At 40.4% G+C, this 18,456-nt stretch overlaps 1 protein-coding gene across 1 annotated transcript in view; it reads left to right on the top strand.

The window, feature by feature from the left end:
* LOC117875644 (gamma-aminobutyric acid receptor subunit rho-2) overlaps positions 1–18,456 on the top strand; it is a 60,732-nt gene that overhangs the window by 32,207 nt on the left and 10,069 nt on the right. Inside the window, exons 3-5 of the mRNA XM_034767010.1 lie at positions 7,144–7,211; positions 10,273–10,496; positions 16,738–16,820. Of these exons, the coding sequence (XP_034622901.1) occupies positions 7,144–7,211; positions 10,273–10,496; positions 16,738–16,820 (375 nt within the window). The remainder of the gene's footprint in view (positions 1–7,143; positions 7,212–10,272; positions 10,497–16,737; positions 16,821–18,456) is intronic.

The following is an 18,456-nucleotide window of genomic DNA, read 5'->3' on the forward strand; positions in this document are numbered from 1 at the left end:
GAACACCCGGAGAGGGGATGTCTTTATTTTGGGTTTTGTAATGTATCAAAAACACGACAGATTGAACCGTTAGGGGTGGCCCTTGCACTTGGATAATCGCCATTTATCTCAGCACAAAACTGAGCCCTGGATGCACAAAAGTGAAAAAGATGATACAAAATTAGAGTGCAGCACTATCATTTCATTTTCAAGGGAGGTGTAGAGAGTTTTTTTGGGGGGGTAAATGTAAATTTATGTTCCCTTTCCTCCCAGCTGCTGTTCTTTTTTTGTATCTGTATTCTATGTTCAGGCACCCATGTGAACTGCAGCAGTAAACAGACTTTGGATGGGATTTGATTTAAATCATCATAGCTTGAATTAAGCCTTTGTATGCAGAGTATGGAATCTACGGTGAGGATTTTGTTTGGCATTTACATGAATTTTATGTGAAGCTTCTCACACTCTGGTGGGATCCAATGTGAAGTACTGTGAACCATCAGCTTCTTTTTCTTTTCACGCAAGATTACACTGGCAAGCCTTTCATGATGGGTTCTCTCTTTTCTGTTAGTACAGAGCCTGGCACAACAGGGCACCCACTTAGTGCCCAGTCCTATGATAATATACGTATTTAGTAACAATAAATAATAAGTGCTTTCTACAGCAAAAGCCATATTGCACCTCTGCCCTAAGAACAAAATCTAGTTTGCTGTTGGCACTAGAAATTTCAAAGGGCTTGGGGACATGGTCCTGCCCCCTTCCACAGTAACCAGCAAAGCTGAGCATGTGGAAGTCGGACATAGGGACAGTTGTCACCATGCCTGCTTTGTGTCCCTGGAGTCTTTCTGGCTGAGTTGTCTACAATGCCTCCGGGGAATCCTGCTGCTGCATGATCCCAGTGAAGGAAGCAGCTTTGCCACAATATAACCCCGAATATACAAAGACCTTGAGGGATGGATGTATAAACAACCAAATATATTTGCATGATCATAAAATAACTTGATCCTTGAGATATTTAATTAAAGTCATTTCACTGCTGTCTGGATTAAGGCTTTCTGAAAGTCAGACACCAACAATTTAATATTTTATAATCCCTCCTTCTGCTATGTCATCTACTGTAATATTATTGTGCCTGCTTCTGTGTCAGGTCTAAATCCCTATGGCACTTAGTTATTCTGCTCACATAAGGTTCAGCATAAAGCTGTGTAAGAAAATGAATTAATTTAAAAGCCTTCCCTTACTGTCATACTCAGAGCAGTGATCTTTTCTAACAAACAGGCTGGAGAGACATATCACTGGGTCGACTAAATTAATATTGTTATAGTGAATGCATGCTGTCTATCCAATGACATCAAAGGAATTAATAAAAAGACTATTATTATTCATTCATACCATGGCCCACAGTATGGCATCCCTACATGTTTGAGCAAAGAAGAGATATTAATGAACGTTAATTTTATATAATGGCTAATACCACAATTGTGTTTCTACCCCACTGATTTTACTGCAAGTCAAAATGACCTTGTTAAAAATAGAAAAATGATGATGTTAACTACTTGAAAGTCTACCTTATTAATGAGATCTGGAATTAACTGAGAAGGAGCATTCCTTTACGATGTTATAAATATGTTTTTGTCTTAATATTCAACATTTTTTGATAGTAATGTGTTTAATAATTTTAGGTCATTTGATAGTCTAAATAATCACAGAGTTGAATAAGGTGTGGATGTGTCCAAGGTTTAAACCAGTATAAACAACTTCAAATGGGAAATCAACGTATTAAAATGCCACATGTATGATATAAATTAATTGATTGATTTCACCTTATTAGACTCCACAGCTAGTCAATTGAAGAGGCTGAATAAACAGTAAAATACTAAAACCTGCTGATTTATAAAGTACTTGCACTTAAAAAAAAATTAAGTCCCCATTACAGTTTACCAAAAACATAACTTTACAAAATTTCACTATGGCGGTATATGTGAAATGAGTTGATGGTTAACGAGACTGACTAGTTTCTAGTGTCAAGTATCAGAGGGGTAGCCGTGTTAGTCTGAATCTGTAAAAAGCAACAGAGGGTCCTGTGGCACCTTTAAGACTAACAGAAGTATTGGAGCATAAGTTTTCATGGGTGAATGCCCACTTCATCAGACGTCTGATGAAGTGGGCATTCACCCACGAAAGCTTATGCTCCAATACTTCTGTTAGTCTTAAAGGTGCCACAGGACCCTCTGTTGCTTTTTATAGTTTCTAGTGGACACATGTTCCTATCGCCTGTAGTGAACTATTAATTTAACAGCCTTAAGCAGTCAGCAGCAGCACCTCAAAGTGTGAAGGAAACCAAAGGAAAATACATGACAAGAAGTAGAGCTTAAAAAAGGAAAACAGTGAAAATAGATCTGAAAAGAAAATGGTGTNTCATTAGCGGGAACAAACGTGGCACAATCACACCATTTTCTTTTCAGATCTATTTTCACTGTTTTCCTTTTTTAAGCTCTACTTCTTGTCATGTATTTTCCTTTGGTTTCCTTCACACTTTGAGGTGCTGCTGCTGACTGCTTAAGGCTGTTAAATTAATAGTTCACTACAGGCGATAGGAACATGTGTCCACTAGAAACTATAAAAAGCAACAGAGGGTCCTGTGGCACCTTTAAGACTAACAGAAGTATTGGAGCATAAGCTTTCGTGGGTGAATGCCCACTTCATCAGACGTCTGATGAAGTGGGCATTCACCCATGAAAACTTATGCTCCAATACTTCTGTTAGTCTTAAAGGTGCCACAGGACCCTCTGTTGCTTTTTATAGTTTCTAGTGGACACATGTTCCTATCGCCTGTAGTGAACTATTAATTTAACAGCCTTAAGCAGTCAGCAGCAGCACCTCAAAGTGTGAAGGAAACCAAAGGAAAATACATGACAAGAAGTAGAGCTTAAAAAAGGAAAACAGTGAAAATAGATCTGAAAAGAAAATGGTGTGATTGTGCCACGTTTGTTCCCGCTAATGAATTCCTTCCCAGCCCACAGTAAATGTAGTGGTTGGTGTGTGGGCAAATGCTACAGTTGGATCAGAAAAGATGTAGGGATCTTCTTAGCTAGCATGCACTTATTTGATTTGCTACTCACCAGCTAGTCCTGTTTTTTCAGGGGTGAACAATGTCCACACTAATTAAACAGGTAGACCTAGAGAAAGGGTTCTTAAACAATTTCTCAAGCCTTGTCTACATTAGGAAAATTCATTTTTCAGCTCCATCAATGCTAGCAACAATGGAAATATTACCTGCCATTCACTTATTCTACAGCTTCCACTATCACTACCACCCCTACACTGGGGCAAAAAAACATATACTGGGAAAACCTGTACATGTGCACTCATAATGTGAACAACTCCACTCTCACTTTAAATTTTGTGGGCTGCCTCACCTCCCATTCACCTTAACATCCCGGTAGCCACTAAAGAAATCGCTCAATTGGGAAAGTAATATAAAGAAAGAATTTTATATGTTCTTATCTGTCGTCAATAAAATGCAGCAGCTGGGAACAAGGAGAGCCAGCTCTGCATGGACCACCAAGTATCTACAGACCACAGCTTGGGAGTAACTGACCTAGAGAACAGTCTATTCACTAATCTTCTCACGCCTGTCTTCTTTTAAAGTCTAATGTAGGCAGATTGATAATCTGGGAAGTTTTTCCCATTTGTTTTCAAAGAAAATGAGCTACTCACCACCCGTTGTGCTAGACAAGGATTTGTCAGCTATTAAAGTTATACTCTGTCTAAGTGCATTTTGAATTCTGGGGTGATTCTGATACAAAAATAAATGCTTGAGTTGCACAGTCACTGTCTCTGTTTCCAGTACAGGGATGGGTTCTCCTTCACATATGCAGAGATTTCATCAAAGATATTTTCTCACTAAGAGGCAGATGAGCTTGCCTGAACAGTGCTGCCACTACAGCTGTGCAGGAACTGGAATTTCCCTCCCGTGGAAAATTTCTCATTCAGAAAAAAAAAGAAATTAATTGCAAATCAGAGTAAAAAACCAGATCTGCAAAATTTCCCATGGGAGGGACATTTTCAAAAAATGTCATGTTGGAAGAACCAAAACAGAATTTAAAAAGTTTCCTGTCCCACCTTCCCAGGCTTCCTGGCTCTGTGGCAGCCTGTCAGGTGAGCTAGGGAGATTGGGAGCTTGTAAACTGGGGCTCACAGGGCTTCTTGACTCCTCACCACCAGACCCTGACTGAACTGGGCTTGCATAGTTGCTTAATTCCAATGACATTAGGCACTTACGTAGTTTCTATTCATTTGTATGCACATTTAAACCTTCAAGTATGAATAAAATCTGTGCCATGCTTTTCCACCTTTAATGACTCCCTCTTCATAAAACTCAAATCCTCCCTGGCCCCATCACCAGGGCCCATAAGACAACAAAAGTAGGTGGTGATAAGTAACAGTCACCATGGATTTGTCAAGAACAAATCGTGTTAAACCAACCTGATAGCTTTCTTTGACAGAGTAACAAGCCTTGTGGATGGGGGGGGGAAGCGGTTTAGTAAGGCTTTTGATATTGTCTTGCATAACCTTCTCATAAACAAACTAGGGAAATACAGCCTAGATGCAAACATCATTCTGGGATATATTAGCAGGAGTGTTGTAGGCAAGACACGAGAAACAATTCTTCTGCTCTACTCCGCCCTGATTAGGCCTCAACTGGAGTATTGTGTCCAGTTCTGGGTGCCACATTTCAGGAAAGATGTGGACAAATTGGAGAAAGTCCAGTGAAGAACAAAAAAGAAAAATGATTAAAGGTCTAGAAAACATGACCTATAAGGGAAGATTGAAAAAATTAGGTTTGTGTAGTCTGGAGAAGAGAAGACTGAGCGGGGACATGATAACAATTTTCAAGTACAAAAAGGGTTGTTACAAGGAGAAGGGAGAAAAATTGTTCTCGTTAACCTCTAAGGACAGGACAAAAAGCAATGGGCTTAAATTGCAGAAAGGGGGGGGGTTAGGTTGGACATTAGGAAAACTTCCTAACTGTCAGGGTAGTTAAGCACTGGAATAAGTTACCTAGGGAGGCTGTGGAATCTCCATCATTGGAGATATTTAAGAGCAGATCAGATAAACACCTGTCAGGGATGGTCTAGATAATACTTAGTCCTGCCATATGTGAAGGGGACTGGACTAGATGACCTCTTGAGATCCCTTCTAGTTCTATGATTCTATGAAAACCAGTACAGTTGCAAGCTGGGATTCTGTGGGGAGCTTGTGCAGTGCATTCCTCACCTCATGCAGCTGTCATCTGTTGGGCTCCTCTATGGCATCATGAAAAGTGTTTGAGGAAGGCAAGTTGTGGGGAGGGGGAATGAGTGGCATGTGTGTCTAGTGGATCCACAACTACATGGATCCACCTGCAACCCCTCAACAGAGTAGGCAGGGCAGAGTACCTTCTGCTTCAATGGGCCCACTCTAATGCTTCGAGGTAAGCACATGTTGAAGTATGTTGCTGGTTGTGGTCAGACTGCTCAGCACTTTTCAGGATCAAGCCTAAAATACATACATGAAATTCCACCTCACGTGTTTTTGTCCAAAGGTGGAATCCTTGTTAGCACATTCAGTAACTCAGGCTAATATTTCTCAGACTGTTGCTATACTTCTCCAGAACACCACGGCTACTGAAAAACTGCATGAATTCAGAAGACTGTAGCAGGCTGCAGCAATATAAATGGAACAGGTGAGCTATGTCACTTGCAGTGCTCCTTTAACTCTGCCCTTGCACTGTATTGTACCACAGTGGGATGTGTCAAAGAACTGGCAATATCATTGCAGGTGGTCCAGTCGTGGTAATCAGCCTGGATTCATGCCCTGCTGATACTGTGCTGACTTATCCCACTGAAGCACCTGATGCTGTGTAGGAACTCCCCTTTTCTACAACAGAAATGGATACAGACGTTGGAGTCCGTGTGCCACAGCAGAAATGGCAGTAGGGTAGATGATACCTTGCAAGCTAAAAGCCCTATTGCATTCTCAGAACAGAGGTTTTCTAGTTGTCTTGGTAAATGTATGTTATTTAAAGTGCTTGCTATTGGAATTAGTTTTCATGATGATGTCATTATATTATTATTTAATATTGATATAAAAGTAGCACTTACAGATCAGGATCCGGACCCCCTATTGAGCTAGGTACTATACAAACACGGAGGTGTCATAGTCCTTGCCTGGAACACAAAATATGGCTTTGTAACAACATCAAATTCTCTAAAGCACAACTAAACCAACTGCATAATGACAGCGACTTCAAATTAGGGACAGTTGAGCACTTTTTACCTAACTTCAAGCACACCTGAATACTGAAAGTTTGATTCAGATTGAACTTCTTTGAATTCAAATTCAGTTTAGGAGAGATTGGAAAAAGGAGGGAGAGGAGAGATTATTCACAATGGACAAAGGAATGAGAGAAGAGGAGAAAGAAAAATCTATTAAAAAATAGGGTGTAAAATGGAATATGAGTAAGATGAGCAGAACTGGCCCTATGAGAGTAATTGTCCACTGTGAAAATGGTATAGTTTCTAGTAGCAAGGGAGTTTGCTTTTATTGTAGAATGATTTCATGCTTATTTATCCTTTGTGCAGTGTCTGGCTGTTCATTTTGGAATGACTGAAAACTTTTTAAAAGTAGTCTCCAACAAGTGACTATTGTTTAATAATCAAAGAAACACATGGCAATTTGAGACCAGAAAATGACAGAGCTCTCAAAAATTCACACAAGATGAATGGAGCTTGTCACATTGTGAGGGTTTTTTTTTTTTCCATTCCTTTTATTATCAGCAAAGTGAAATCTCAAGGATTGTGGTTTCTTCCTCTTATTTTCTTGTATCTTCGTTGGGATTTCTTTATAAAGAACTAAGATTTATAATGGGCTAGCTGTGCATTAGGAACCTTTCCAAAATGTTTCACCCCCCGCTATGGATGAGCCATACACAGGTAGAGTCAGTGTTGGAGACATGCAAAGGGGGAAAAAAAGATATTGGGATTATTATTCTGGCTGTCTCGTCAAGGAACCACAGGTACAAGAAATTACAACATTTGAACACTACTGTATTTTATAAAGGTAACTAAAGTCAGATGATGTAAAAGGATAGTATTTAAATGTTTAAATCTCATTCTACCACAGGTCCTGCCATTCCTGTTGGGGTAGATGTACAGGTTGAAAGCTTGGACAGTATTTCTGAGGTCGATATGGTATGTAACACTCTTTTAAACCTTTGATTATTCCTAGTCAGGGTAAGTCCCATATTTGGGTTTCAGTTTATCTGTCAGATGCAGGCAAATGCAGTAAAAACAACTTCTAGCAATTTTGAAAGGCCCATAATCAGAATTAAAGTCTTAATAAAGATAGACACTGTTCAAAGAGTCATCATGAGGACGTGAGATAAAGATGATTAAAATTGCAAGGGAACAAAGACCTTGAAAAGTAAATGAGCATGATCTTGGTTGATATGCAGGAGTCAGGAATATGAACAATTGCCTGCTGTGCTCATTTCATTGTACCGCATAGTGAAATTCATGTCACTTGGGTTCAGGTAGCTATAATAACTCTTGTGAGGATCATGAAAGCCTTACTTATTTTTAAATTTATTATGGAACCAGAAAATCTATTATTAAATGTATGGATCTGTGAGGAACATTAGAAGAACTAATTAGTATCATAAATCAAAACAAGCTGCTTCCTACCTTCTCATCTCTAGAGGCAGGCCTTCCAATTCAGAATGGACTCTGCCTCTATTTATGCTGAATTTGTGATGGACAACCAGATTTCAGTCACCAGTGATGTCACTCCAGAGCTTAGCAACAGCACTAAATTCAGTTGTAATTTATTCTTATTGTGTTTTTTTAAAAGGAAAGAAATGTGGATCCAATTATCAACTAATAAGTGTTACTGGCAGTAAAAGGTGTATGTGAGAGAGCTATCCTCTGAGTCTCCTGCTTTAGCTTCCATGTGCGGGAGAAAGATGGATCAAAAAGACTGGAGAGAAAAAGAAATGGGGAAAGGAGGAGGAAAAAAGAGGGAATCTTCTCTTTTCCACTCTCCCTTCATCCCCGTCCTCACTGTTCCTCTTATCATGGAGTGTGGAATCTAGGCATAATCTGCAGGGCTAAGAACAGGGTTTTAGCTTAACATCTAAACTCCACAGTATTTATGTCTTTAATATAAACTGTTAATATTACTGTCCTGTAGTCCTTTTGTGCCACCATCGTTCTGGCTTTGCTGTACAAGGGGGCATATCACAAAATGAGAAAACAAGCCATTTTCTCTTTTGAAAAACTGAGGATCACACCTAAAGCTAGAATTTTTCCCTTTAGGTTGTAGTTACAGTGTTAAACATACTGCTGAGGACAGCTTGCTTCGTATCCTATCTGATACAAAACAATTTATAATTTCCTCCATCAATAAGAATTGAAAGATTGATTGGACTTTATCAAGCCACAGTTGGATCCTCATTATAAGAACTTGGCTTGTGAGCATTGATATTGAAAGCAGGGATTTGCTATGGGTGACGATGTGGTGGAAAACCTACAGAAAGCAACCAGTGCAGAGGAACCAGATCTCTGTTGTTTCAAGATAATATAGCAAAACTATGCCCTAGGTAGCTCATTAAATAATACACTAGTCTTTACCCAGGAAGACTTTCATCTAGATCAGAGGTCCCCAAACTGTGGGACGTGCCTCCTAGGGGGGATGCAGAGGAACATTCAGGGTGGCATGGCTGGGGCCCGGGCCAGGGAGGGAGCACCACCCAGCTCCGCTCCTGGCCCTGGCCCCAGCTGCTGGCCTTAGCCCCTGGCCTAGGCTCCGGTCCCAGCTGTGTCCCCTTTACCTCGTCCGTGTCTTCCCCTTCCCAGAGCTGGGTCCCCACTCCCAGCCCCAGCTCTAGGGAGGGGAGTGTGAGATAAAAAGTTTGGGGACCTAGGTCCTTGCCCCTCAGAAAGCTGTGAATTCTGCTCCCTTTTCCTTCGAGCTACATCTCTCTGACTGCCTGGGGCATTGTTCCTCAACCATAGGATGAGAATTATTCCCACTGAAATTGTATCCTTGTATCCTGTAGCAGGAGAATAGGGCCCCTGGCCAGTATAGGTTTAGCCTTTTAATAAGAACATTTCTTAGCATGCTATCCTGGTAGCCCACCCTTTTAAATTTGGGAAAGATAACCAACTGCAGCCCTAAATTGATCATTTTGCCTCTGAGAGTTACAGATGGCACCTTCTTTCCTCCCAGCTAGTAAGTAAGAAGCTGCAATAGATTAGACTGGCTCTAGTAGTGCCGTGGGACCATAGGGATTGCTCAACCAGATTAGCTCTCGGTCCATTAAATCAGATACCTTTAATCCATCAACTGTTAGCTACTACTGCGTCTATGATAATCTGACTGCTTTGTGGGAAAAGAGACTAAGATGACATCAGCCAGTGACCACACCATCTCAACATTGTGTGTGTAAAAATGAGTCCTTTCAAACATGCTCTTAGTAAGTTTTTTTAACAACTACTGCACCATTGGGAAAAAAAAACTGTGTGGGCTGCTCTTACTCCAGCCAGGCAGGCAGGGCTTTTGAAACTACTTTTGTAGCAAATTGCTTAATGGGGACTATAAAAATAATTACATGTTAATCTCTAAGCATGAAGGGGTTATTTAGTTTAAGAAGATGCAGCTGCCAGGTTGGGGTCAATGGCAGAAACAGATGTTTTTCTTCATGCTGCTGCAGGTGTTTTCCAATATGGCAATAATATGATTATTTCTCTAGGATACATTGCTCAGTGTTCAGACTCATACCTTAGCTAATTTGAACAAGATTTTGTTTTTTCAAGCAGACTGGGTATATGCTGGGTATATGACATTATGCTGTCAGGATTCAAAAAGCCTGTACTGATATAGAGATATGTATTTTCCTTTGAAGGTTGAATTTCAATGTGTCCTATAGACTAATAGCTTCTAAGGAATACCTGCTACAAATTGTATTAGCATTGTTGTACTTGGCGGGATTGCATTGATATCTGCATGTTACTCTGTTAGGGTGTTTGTAAGGTAGCATACAAAAACGTATGGACTGTGGAACTTTCCCAGAATGCTTCATGTCTATGGGAAACTGTTCTGTGGAATTAGTCTGAGGAAGAAAACCATGTTTAGCAGAGAAGAGATTCAATCTGTATGAGACATATTAGTAGAACAATAGATGATTCCCTTTCTAATGTTTGGAAGGCAGCATTGTGATGCATTCTTTCATGGTTTTCTTTTTTTCTGGTGCAGGACTTTACTATGACACTGTACTTAAGGCACTACTGGAAGGATGAACGCCTCTCATTTCCTAGCATCACTAACAAGAGCATGACCTTTGATGGCAGGCTGGTGAAGAAGATTTGGGTTCCAGATGTCTTCTTTGTGCACTCCAAAAGATCATTCATTCATGACACAACCACTGACAACATCATGTTGCGAGTGTTCCCAGATGGTCATGTGCTATACAGTATGAGGTAACCACACAATCTAACTCACTGTCTGTGAACAGCCATTTATTGTTTGCCCAACTCTGTTCTGAGTCAGATTTGCTGAAGATAGGAATTGCCCTTGCAACATTCCCCAGGGTATAATCTGGACTGTTGGACAGCTGTGTCCCTTCAAATCTCCAACCTGGGATGCCTTTTATACTAATTTGCTGTGAGAGCAACCACTCCTGGTCCTGCTCTCACATAGTCTCTAGCATGCAAAATAATTCCCAGCTGAATTACATGAATGCTCTGACCAGCCATTCATGAATTACATTACAGGGTGACACCAGCAACTTCCCAGTCCCAGACCTTTCCCCAGAAATGTGTGTCTTGTACTGCCCAGCTCTTCTACTGGACAATGGAAGCTCATATAAAGTCCTTCATTTCATCAATGGAAAATGATAAACAGAAACCTTGTTATCTCAAGTGGAGGTTCCCCAACATGTCAATCCAAACACAGGCAGGTTTAGATAAAACAATAAGCAAGTTTATTACCACAGAAAGATAGATTTTAAGTGATTGCAAGTAATGAGGCATAAAGTCAGAATGGGTTACAAAGAAAATAAAAGATAATATGCAAACTAATATCTAACTTAGCAAGCTAAATGGCTTGAAAACCAAGGTTTTGTCTTACTATAGGTTTACAGCAGTCTGTAGTGGCTGAAAGGCCAGGACCCCTCCCCCAGTACGATGATGGTTCCTTTGTCTTTCAAGTGTTGTAGCTGCTGTGAGTAGAGATGGGGGAAGCGAGGTGATTTGGAGGCCACTGTTTCTCATTCTTATACCCTTCTCCCCTCTTTGAGGATTATCTCCAGCTGGGGGTCATGTGACAGCCAATCTGTTTACATGTAAACCCCCAGCTGTTCCATTGTCAATATATAAAGTGTTTGCTCACACCCTTCTTCCTGCCAAAGAATGGCCTCTTACCTAGATGATAGTTCATAATAGTTCATCTGATTATGCTGATACTTGGCTGGGGCGCCAGTGTGTCTTTTGTCCGTGAAAAACTGGTTTGGGCCTGCCTTTCTAACTCTGGAATATGTTACAGCAATGTTATACAGCAGAATCTTATAACTTTATATATAATGTTGATACACATATTTTACCAGGACAATGTTTAGTACTGTAGATTATGAGCTTTCAAATGATACCTCACAAGGCATACTTTGTACAAAATTTATCACAGTCTTTTAAAAATGGTGAACATGGGGTATAGTCTGTCACACTTCTGAGTCAGATTTGCTGAAGATAGGAATTGCCATACAGGATCAAGCAAGTGGTCTATCTGGTCCAGTGTCCTGTTTCCAACACTGATTAGTACTGTGTTTCAGAAGAAGATGCAAGAATCCACATGGTAAGAGATTATAGGATGATCTGCTCCCAAGGAAAGTAGCCTCCTAACCCTCAATGGTCAGAGAATAGCTTAGTGCATCAGGAGTGTTTGTCTTTCAGTCAATATGTGCTTTAAATTAGGCTCTGCAGTACACCAGATGGTGACATCCAGAACTGTCAATTTTTGCTTCATATTTGCTAGAAAAACAGCCATTCTCTTTGTTTTCTGGCGTAAGTTGCACATCCCTACCAAGCTTTAACCAAAGTTAATTGAGGCTAAAGTGGCTGCTAAAAGATGTACCTTAGTAGCTGATTCTCAGGCAGATTACTGGCTGAAAGAATTCTGAGGCAACACCCCAGTAGTGCATCAGGGACTTGGGTTCCTCCAGATGGATAAGATAAGAAGTATGTGTTGGAAAATATGACCCAGATAGGTAGGAGAACCCAAGGGCTGCAGGGCTTTTCAGAGTTCCTTTAGACCAAGGTCGGTAAAAATCATTGATTTTTTTTTAATTAAAAATTGGATTTTTTAAATTTAAATTGGATTTTGATTTAAATGGGATTTCTTTTAATGTAAATTAAATACAGGGTTTTTTTAAAATACACTTATTTAAAATTAAATTCAAAATTAGGACAATTTATGTTAAGGCCAAAAGTTAAAATAATCTATTGAAATAATTTAAATTAAATAAAAATAATAATATTAAGTAGTATATATTTGCTTGCAAGGTTTAAAGAAAGTCAACCCACTTTACCTGTTGGAAGACACTGGTGAAGCACCTGAAACCAGAATTTGTTGAAGTGCTAATCCAACATTTGACAGCAAGTAGCCTTTTCTGCAGTTGCAGGGAGAATTTTTTTTTTTCATTTCCGTTTATTCAACAGTTCACTGACTAGCTAATTCAAAGTTAAAAAAACAATGGAAATTGAAAAAACAGGAAAGCTTGTTTTGCCTCTTCAAATCTATTAATAAGAACTAGATGGGAAAGAATGAGATCTACTAGCTCTAAAATCTCGCCAGACTTGAATACCAGAAACAATCAGTTCAATTCACTAACTACAGGTAATACTTCCTTTGTTTAATAAATTAGTTGGTTTTAAATGCAAAACATGTTTCAGTAAACTTACTGTATTTTTCTTATGGATCCAGGATAGTTAATGTAGTTTTATTTAACAAATAAAAAAAATTTGAAAATGCATTTTAAATTTAATTTGAATTTCCATCCAAAGAGCTTGACACAAATCACACACAAAAATGAATCGTCATATAATATACAGGATCTGCACTGTTGACCATTTTCTAACACAAAAAATGTAAAAGTTAAGAATCTGAATAAATGTAAGTTAAATGATATCATAGCTTAAATAAATGTATATAGATACAGTGTATCCTGGTTAGCAAGAAGAAGCACCAAATTTACAGATTCATAGATTCCAAGGCCAGAAGGTATCGTTGTGATCATCTAGTCTGACCTCCTGTATAACACAGGCCATAGAACTTTCCCCAAATAATTCCTAGAGCAGAGCTTTTAGAAAAACATCCAATCTTGATTTAAAAATTGTCATTGATGAAGAATCCGCCACAACCATGGTAAATTATTCTAATGGTTAATTACTCTCAGGGTTAAAAACGTACACCTTATTTCTAGTCTGAATTAGTCTAGCTTCCACTTGCAGCCATAGGATAGTGTTAGACCTTTTTCTGCTGGATGGAAGAGCTCATTACTAAATATTTCTCCCCCATGTAGATATTTATAGACTGTAATCAAGTCAACCCTTAACTTTCTCTTCATTAAGCTAAATAGATTGAGCTCCTTGAATTTATCACTACAGAGCATGTTTTCTAATGCTTTAATCATTCTCATGGCTCTTCTATGAGCCATCTCTAATTTATTATCATCCTTCTTGAATTGTGGGCACCAGAACTGAACACAATATTCCAGCAGCCAATACAGAGGTAAAATAAGCTCTCTCCTCCTACTCGAGATTCCCTTGTTTATGAATCATCCCCAGGATCATATTAGCTCTTGGGCCATAGTGTCACACTGGGAAATCACGTTCAGCTGTTTATCTGCCATATCCCCAAATCTTTTTCAGAATCACTGCTTCCCAGGATAGTCTCCCCCATTGTGTGACTATGGCCTATATTCTTTGTTTCTAGATATATATGTTTATATTTAGCCATAAAAAAATGCATATTGTTTGCTTGCTCCTAATTTACCAAGTGATCCAGATTGTTCTGAATCAGTGTCCTGTCCTCTTCATCATTTACCAGTCACCCAGTTTTTGCATCATCTGCAAACTTTATCAGTGATGATTTTAAGTTTTCTTCTAGGTCATTGATATAAATGTTAAATAGCATAGAGCCCAGAATGGATCCCACAGGACCCACCTGGAAACAAACATGCTCGATTATGCTGTTTATAGTTAGATTTTGAGACCTATCAGTTAGCCAGTTTTTAATCCGCTTTATGTGTGTCGTTTTAATTTTATATCATTCTAGTTTTTTAATCAAGATGTCATGTGGTACCAAGTCAAATGCCTTACAGAAGTTTAAATACACTGGACCCTCGCTAGAACGCAGGATTTGGGATCCATGCATGGTACCGCGTTAACGCGGGGACAACGTTAAAAGGAATTGCATTTAAAGTAATTAAATTTGGGATCCATGGCTGCGACCCAATTATATGTGAATTCGCACTATATAGAGGCGCATTCTAGCGAGGGTCCGGTGTATATTACACCAATACTATTAACTTCATCAACTAAGCTTGTAATCTCATGGTTCTCACTACCATGAGGATTTTGAATGGGACCCAATCCAGCAAGCAGCTTCAGAGCAGACCTACTGAATCAGTCCCTATGGGTGGGTTAGGTAATCCACAAACCAGGGGAAGGTAGGTGGAGGATCGCTCTAGGGCTTAGAGGGGAGATAGGCATCTGGGTAGCTAGAGTGAAGCAGCAATGTGCATGCCCAGAGGCAGAAACTGGGGAATTTTTATAATGAAACTTTAGGCACTGAGTGAATTTAGGCACCTACCGGGTTAGGTGGCAGCCAGGAAGGAGTTTTGTGGATTATAGTGAACCCTACAAATGGGAGTTAGGCACCCAAGTCTGGTTTAGGCTCCTAAGTACCTTTGTGAATCTGGGCCTTAGTTTCTCTATTCCTGATCTGTAAAATGAACATAATAGCACTTCCCTACTTCACAAGGGTGTTGGGGAAGATAAATACAATAAAGCTCATGAGATGCTAAGATGCTCGGGCAACGGGGGCCATATAAGTACCTAAGTGAGAGAGAGAGAGAGTAGCCCAGGATAAGGGAATGACATGTGCAATGCACATTTGTTTTAATAAAATAATTATTTTTCTTAGGACCTATTGCTCATCAGTTTCAACGTACAGCAGATAAAAAAACTGGACACATTGTTTTAATTTGCTTCACAATATCATCACAAGATTAAGATCAGGTAAACGTGCACCTTGGCAGCATGAATATACTCTCCTTGTGGTCTTTTGGCAGTATGCATAGAAGCAGGGTTCACAAAATCACATTAGGGACTTATTAATTCAAGACCATTTGGTCTATACTGCACATTAATCGAGGGGATCTCTTATTGACAGGTTGAGTTTCTGTGTTCTCTGACTAATGAATTGTTAATAACTACATGTATTAGGAAATAAAATGTCAGATTGTAATGACACAAAGTTATACAGTATTTAACTATGATGGACAACACTGTAGAGAACTATGAGAAATTGTTATCATGATAGCAGCACTGTCTGAGCTCCAAAAATCTGCTTTGGCTAAGTTCTGTTCTGGTTTATAAACAATATAACTCCAGTTACTTCATTGGGGTGATCGGTGTGTAGGTCGGAGCAGAATTTGGCCCATAGCCCTTTGATCAGCAGAAAGGTTCTTTGTCACCATCTGAAATGAACCAGGGAAGCAGTCAGAGGCGGCATAAACAGGACTATAAACTTTAAAGTGATGACTCACATCTGGACTGTTCCTACTGAATTTAGAGCCTCACTTCAAATCAGTTCATAAGTAAAAAACCTCCTGGTTCCCTGGTAAAGTAACTTTAGGGCTGATTAGATTCAGATTTATAAACTCAAGCTGTGATTGTTTCAGATCCCGAGGTCAGATGTGAATTTAACAGAGGCAAATCTTACTACTGGAAAAATAGCTGCCCCCCATTCCACCAATAATAATCAGTCCTCACAGTTTAAACAAGATTGATCCAGCACTAAGAAAATCAGCTTTCCCTTAATAGTAAATAGATCAAGGGGCCTTTCATGCTATTGTTGCTGATTTATGCATGTGGAACTCAGGCAGGTTTGTTGTAGTGACTGAGGTGGAGTGAAGGTAAAATAAGGAAAGAACAGGAAGCGGGACATAAAGGAAGCATCATACTCTGGAACCCAGTGAAATATTTTTTTTTATAAGAAACCAATTTAATATAAGGCAGACATCCAATAAAACACACTCAGATACACTAAAAATATTATTATTGTTTGCTCTTTGAGTTGCAGTAGTGTTCAGAGGCCCCAACCTATTACAACAGTTCCTGGAAGTTACTCTAACTGGACTAGAAGCCAAACTGCTCCACACCAACCATGGAAATCATGAGCGTACAGATGCGGTGTAAACCTTCACATGGCCTGTGCATATCCAACCATGTCTATATCTGAAGGGCAGGGCCTCTGTACCTGACTAGGAAGTTTTAGTTCTTTTATGTTAACACATAATACATAGTTTCTGTTTTTAAAGCTTGGAAATGATTTTTATATATTTAAAATTTATATTTTCTGTGCCCTGTGACACATTTCCTCTACTTTCTCTGGACTATAGCGTCTCTTTTAGGAAGTGACCTTTCCTCTTTGGATTTCTAGGATCACAGTGACAGCAATGTGCAACATGGACTTCAGTCGATTTCCCCTGGACTCACAGACTTGTTCTCTGGAACTGGAAAGCTGTAAGTTGTATAGACGTTCTTAGCTGCAAGTCCCCCTTAACTGACTGTACGCATTGGTTGGTTATACATACTTCAGAATAAAGAAAAATAATATTTTGGGGCCTGAGTCAAAGCCTGTTGAAGTCAATGAGCGTCTTTCCACTGAGTCAATGGGCTTTGGATCGGGTCCTTATTTGTGGAGGGAGGGAGGGAGTGAGTGTGTGTGTGTGAGAGAGAGAGAGTTTGTAGTAGATGACAAAGAAAAAACAACAAAAGTCAAACTAGGGTCCTACTCCATGGGCTGGTGACTATTACAACACATTGGCTTGGAGGGAAAACTCAGAATTTCTGCTGTGTTGGTTGGCTCTGTTTGGGAGATGATGTTTGAAACCATCATGGAGGACAGTTAATAATTGCTACTCTTTTCAATTTATGTACCTTTCATCCCCAAAGACTCTAAAGTGCTTTACAAACGATAGGCCTGATCCTGCAAGTACTGAAGTACATGAGCAGTCCCACTGAGTTCAACTTGGGTAATTCAGTTCAACTTAATGGGACTCACCAGCGGCATGAAGTTGCTTTCATGCTTAAGTGCTAGATTCACAAAGAAACTTTTAGGTACCTAGAAAATCACTGGGATTTACAAAGCCTGGGTTAGGCATATAGGCTCCTTATTCACTGAAAATGACTCTATTCCAGGTGAGTGTCCTATCCCCTGGATAGGGTGACCATATTTCCCTATGCTGAATACGGGACACTTGGTAAAATTACTCCTATTCAAGCGAGTTCAACGGCAATCCATCAGAACTATGCAGTACAAACGTTCAAATTAACATCAAGTTGACAGCACCCGTTAAGAAATACTGCGTAGTTGGATTCTTTTTATTTACATTCTTATCTTTAAGGCTTTAGGGTTCACACGGGAGAGGTGACACACACACACTCCCATACACCTCTCTCACACGGGAGGTAACTGACCAACCCACCCGACCCTTCCTGCCTGGCACGCTCTGCCCTCCATGCCTGGTTGAGCCCCCGGGACAGACCTGCCTCTCCTGGTACCTGGTGCTGCATCTTCCTGAGGCAATAAGTGTGGGGGGTGCGGCATACAGGGTCACATACCCTCCCCCCCCCAGATTTCTGCCAGGGTTCACACCAGAATGTGGCCAGCAACAGCCTTTCAGCCCTGTGTGGGAGGGAAGGGACGGAAGCGGCTTCTAGCCGCAGAGGGAAGGAGGGGAAGGGATGACCTGGCTCCTGTCTTTGCAGAGCTCATCTCTTCTTCTCCCACCCTCCCATGGCTGGAAGCAGTTTGTCCCTTCCTGCCTGCACAGTGTTGAAAGGCAGCTAACACCTCCAGGCTGCTGCTGGCCAACAACATAACCCAGCTGCCTCCTGTCCCCGCCAGCTACAGCGTGGGCAGGAAGGGGTTAAGCCCTATGGATGCATTGTGCACCAGGGCCCAGAGAACCTGACTGCAGGGGCTTCACCAAACTGGCCAGAGAGATGGCTCAGCAGTGCAGGGTGCCTAGGGAATGGGACGGAACAGCCCCATGGTCTGTGGCGGCAGGACCCAGGGCGGGAGGGTGGGGGGTCAAAAGGATGCTAAGCCCCTGCCCTGGGGGTTGCTGTGGAACCTGCAGGTTTGGGGCATGAA

The sequence above is a fragment of the Trachemys scripta genome, chromosome 3 (assembly GCF_013100865.1).
Source record: "Trachemys scripta elegans isolate TJP31775 chromosome 3, CAS_Tse_1.0, whole genome shotgun sequence".
Classification (NCBI taxonomy): domain Eukaryota; kingdom Metazoa; phylum Chordata; order Testudines; family Emydidae; genus Trachemys; species Trachemys scripta.